At 32.0% G+C, this 5,058-nt stretch overlaps 1 protein-coding gene across 5 annotated transcripts in view; it reads left to right on the top strand.

Moving 5' to 3' along the window:
* Nucleotides 1-4,290, top strand: part of LOC117111872 (early endosome antigen 1-like) — a 44,274-nt gene extending 39,984 nt beyond the window's left edge. For all 5 annotated transcript variants that reach the window (XM_033254882.1, XM_033254884.1, XM_033254883.1 and 2 more), the window contains 4 exons: nucleotides 218-401; nucleotides 1,336-1,390; nucleotides 1,985-2,204; nucleotides 3,184-4,290. In XM_033254882.1, the coding sequence (XP_033110773.1) occupies nucleotides 218-401; nucleotides 1,336-1,390; nucleotides 1,985-2,204; nucleotides 3,184-3,306 (582 nt within the window). In that variant the 3' untranslated portion in view covers nucleotides 3,307-4,290. The remainder of the gene's footprint in view (nucleotides 1-217; nucleotides 402-1,335; nucleotides 1,391-1,984; nucleotides 2,205-3,183) is intronic.
* The last annotated feature ends 768 nt before the right edge of the window (nucleotides 4,291-5,058 follow it).

Consider the following 5,058-nt stretch of genomic DNA (forward strand, 5'->3'; position numbering starts at 1 on the left):
TACAATTTTCCAATAATTTTTTGTTACTAATACTGATTGATTTTTTAAAATTATTCATAATAAATCTTGAGTGGTATGTTGTTATGTATTAATGCTTGCGGTACACCACGTAGATAGTTCTGAAAAGAACTGTTGTAGGTTGAGAATATCTCGACGTTCCGATTGAGTTGCTCTAATCGTTTTCAGGAGAATAATATCTGGTATATTGTCCTTTAAGGCAGCAGAATCGAAAGCTAAGACAGAGTTGCAAGAGGCGAAAGAGCAGGTACAGCAGCGACTTGAAATGCAGATGAGTGCCTTGAATGAGAACCTGGGAACTTTGCGACGTGACCTCATGCAGGCCGAGATCAACATCAAGGAACTTGAAAAGAGTAACGATGATCTTCGAGGCGAGATGGCAGGTATGATAGCTTGACTTACATGCTCACCTTCTAGATCCAGCTTAGCTCAGTCGGCTAAACTTGTGGATGTAGCGACTGTGTGTGCGCTGAACCGTGGAGATCCTTTAGACGCCACTTCAATTCCATCCGCCACCTTGTTTTCCTAAAGTGCTTTAACAGACCTAACATATTTATTTATTTATTTTTATTAGATAATCTATACGCAGTTTTAAAATATGAACTTCAGTAGCAGAAATTCACTAATGAATCATGTATATAACCTACACACATCTTTGTTGTATAAAAAATTGAATGGACTTATCTAATTATATTACTATTAAGCTTTGTTATATCTTGATAGCTTGACTTGCATGCTCACCTTCTAGATCTAGTTTTACTCAATCTGCTAAATTGATGGTAGCCACTGTGTGTTCGCTGAGCCGTAGAAAATTCATCTGCCACCTTGTTTGCATAAAGTGATTTTTAAGACTTTACATAATAATATTATTCAATAGCAGAAATTCACTCTTAATTCATGTATATACCCTACACTTATATTTGTTGCATAAAAAATTAAATAAGCTTATCTACTTATATTACTATTGAGCCTTGTTAAATTAGATTACTATTGAGCTTTGTTAAATTTTGATCAGATCAGGTTAGTTTTTTTTTTTTTTTTTTTTTTTTTTTTTTGGGGGTAGGGGTTGGAGAAACACAGATTACAGCCTTTGGACATGAACGATCCTATTCCGTGATGCATCGTTTAGATGCAATGTATTTATATATTTTTAATATTATTATTTATTTATTTATATTATTTTATATATTTATTTTGTTGTATGGTAATATTTTCTGAAAACAAAAGTTTAAGAATGAATGAATTGCTTTAAAAAATGTATTAATCATAAATGATCATGAAGTACCCAATTCTAATAATGCCATTGGTTTATTCCAGTGCAAGAAGCTACAATACAGAATAACCAAGACGAGCGAAGAGCTTTACTAGAAAGGTAAATAGAACAAATTAAACTTATTTTGTTTCTGGGTCATCATCTTCAACAGCAAAGACCCACATTCCATTGAAAATGCACATACAGACATATTGGCCTGGTTTTGTTTAGTCCATTTTATTTTATTAACATTCAGTATCCAGGTAAAAAGCAACACAAGACAAAACGTACAAAAAAGGTGTTCATTACCTGAGGTTTTCCAAAAGTGCAAGCACTAAGTGCCTCTCATATTCTGAACATCTTTACATAAGTATACATAAAAACCAAACATAAAAGATTTTATCAGATCAAAAAAAAACATTTTGGAATTCAAAAATATGATACCAGTTATGAAACAATTTACAGTTAATGAATATAATGGTGAAGTGCATTTTTTAAAAATAAAACTATCAAGAGTAAGCATTTTAAATTTATGTGAGATTGATTGCCATGATAAAAAAAATATATAAAAAGTGAGTCAATTTAATAATTTACCTATCCTCAAAAACTATAGATTAAAAGATAATAGTTAAAAATTCCAATCTTTCAAAATAATCTCAACCTGTCTTGGAGTTAAGGAAGCCAATTTTTTTTTTTATTTATTATTCTTTTTAGATGCCTCAAAAGTGAGTCTGAAGTGGAGAAGCTTCAAGCAAAGCAGGTAGAACTACGTCGCAAGTTGGATGATGCAACGGCCGCGATGCATGAACTCGGCAGAGAGAACCAGAATCTGCAGATCATTAGCAATCAGAAGACAGGTCGCAAATGGACAAGTGATGAAGAAGCAACAAACTGTATGAACTGCAATAAAGGATTTGCAGTTACTGTTAGAAAGGTAAATAATTTACCGTCGAGGAGGACAGTTTTTCACCGTAGTTAATTGATTTTACTTTAGGATTGTTGTAAATTAGTCCCAACAGTATGTAATTCAAAGTAATTTTTATTGCAATTTGTAAACAAGTTTGACAATCAAAATCAAGTAGACATACAAAAAAAATACCAGACAAAAATTAATTTAAAAATTCAACAAACATCTCAAGAATTTATAAAAGTAAAATTGGTGTAAGTTCAGTAAAGCTTTTAGGTTTATTGCAATATGAGCTACAAATGTTGCTTTGTTTTCGTTGTCCTCGCCATTGCCATCGTTGTCATCGTCGTCAGCGTTCTTGTCATGGTCATCGTCGCCATCATCATCATTATCATCATAATCATGTGAAGCACACAAATAAACAGAAGAGTGGAGTAAAAATAGACATTGTCAAATCAAGTAAAAAGTGAAGTGAAGTGAATAAAATAAAGAACAAGTTCATATAATATGTGAGGTCTCACCACGAAATGAGATGCATCGTTGGTGAAATCATATTGAGATATTCACCAAAACACTCCAAAGTCAACATTTTTACAAAATTTTGATTTTAATGTTTATGAATAACTTGATACTTATATTTTATGATTGTATACTTTGTAAGTGAATTTTCTTGCCAAAACTGTGTTCTCTGCACATAATTCTGTAATTCTAGTCCTATTATTTGTACAGGTTAGTTTATCTTTGAGGGCGATTTTCTCAGAACGTGGTTCTTATACACCTAAACTTTAAATGCTCACATCTCTGGATTTACTTATAATAGGGAAGCCATTCAAAGACCAAATGAAAGCTTATAAAATGATCTACCCAAATATAATATAAACTCAATTTCTGAATTTCTAACCATGAGTCTCATTTTGTGGCGAGACCTCACATATGTGAGTGCTACTAGGTGTGAAAAAAATATATATTTATATATCAATTGTCGGTCTTATTGTTTTCTTTTCAGCATCATTGTCGAAATTGTGGAGGAATCTTTTGCAATGATTGCTCAAACAAGACAACAGTCTTAGCATCCTCCAAAAAACCTGTGCGTGTCTGCGACACTTGCTATGAAGAGACCAGGAAGTAATAATTTCTTTTGTATGAAGATTAGCACCTGATATTGATATAATCGCACTGTGATGATATCGACCGCAGGTGTATAGAGTACCGCAGTCATGTAGTCACGACGCCAGGTTACCGTTCATTACGCCTGAATGACTTCATAGACTTTCTGGAATCGGCATTTTGAAATCTAATATTTTACCATCAAAATGTACTAAAAACACAAAAGCTCGCATTATATTAGTTATCGAACATACTTTTAATCACCAATTAAAATTTACAAAGAAAAAGTAAGATGAAATATCTTAATAATTATGTTAGAAATTGGGATCAATGGTTTGTCAGTGGAGAAAATGGCGTCGGGTTGAATGCATTTTGCAATGATAGCAATGCAGTAGTATCACATGGTATCGTGACGTAACACTGTAGTACTCTATAGTAACCTGTACAAGTAGCAATAATAAATATTTTAATGAAAATCTCAGAGTATTACACAGATTCAAGATACCCAGCATTATGATAATGAAGGTAATGTGAAATATTTATAGCTATCTTCTGATCATTCATAAATTGCTAGGTTCTAGCATATTGTAACATTATGTGTATTTCCCTTGTTTGAAAATTATCTAAAATTATTATTATTATTATTTTTTTCTGTTATTTAACAAAAGATCGATTCACAATGTAAGATTGCTTATTTGTGGGATTTTTGGAACAACTTGAGAGGATGCAACCAAGTACAGTGAATGATATTGCCGACAATTTGTTTTTACTCAATGTTTATGATGCAACTATGAGAATTCTAATTGAACTTCGAAATCAATCTTCTGATAGAGGGCGCTGTGATCATTAACCATAAGACTTATGTTTTTAAAAAGTGATTTTTACACAGAATGTAGACGATGCAACGTTGCCATTCAACCTAGTGACCACTGAATTCCTTACTATATGTTACATACTGGTTTCTTAAATAATAGCAGAATTAAACTGAAAAATGATTGGTATTTAAGATGTACTTCTGAACAATCTTAAGTAACATACAATTTTGTTTCTCATTTAAGTTTGTACTGCCTCTAACTAAATTAATTGCTAATTCATTCTAATAAATGAAAAAATTAGGCATTAAAGGATATAGGTCCTAGATGTCAGTGAGTAAACTACTGTATTTTGCTGAGCAGCATACTTCAGACAATCAATAAAGAAGTGATTTGGATCTTCCACTAAGCCACAATGATTGCATAATAAATAAATAAATGATAACTTAAACTACTAAAACTAAGACGGATACGGGTGTGTATCATATTAATCTCTTTCTACATTATAAAAACAATTTTTCGAAGAATATGAATTTCGTAGAATGTTTCTCAAAACAGGAAGTGATTTAGATGTTTTTATATTACCCAGAGAATTATTTTAGAGTTTAAAATTGTTCATATTCGCTACAAAAAGTACAATAATTCTGATATTGCCCTTTTCAGGTATACATGACAAAAGGTTTTTTGTCTTCACAATGTACAGTAAACCCATATACACACTGGACAATTGTACAAACATTTTAGGTTAAATTTCCTATGATTGATTTCCACCAATCATATACTGAATTTAATGACAACGAAAACGAAGCACCAATTAAAGATCTATTTTCTGAGGGTGGTGGGTGGTGTTAGTGTTGTTTTTCCACTAAATAATATAGGCACAGTTTGCTTCGGCTAAGTTTGGGGGTGATTGCTCTTATCACCACTTCTGCATCCATTACTTAACTAGTTTCAAGTTTCAT

This window comes from Anneissia japonica, unplaced genomic scaffold (assembly GCF_011630105.1).
Source record: "Anneissia japonica isolate Jap-2015-1 unplaced genomic scaffold, ASM1163010v1 scaffold881_len296186_cov127, whole genome shotgun sequence".
Taxonomy (NCBI): Eukaryota; Metazoa; Echinodermata; class Crinoidea; order Comatulida; family Comatulidae; genus Anneissia; species Anneissia japonica.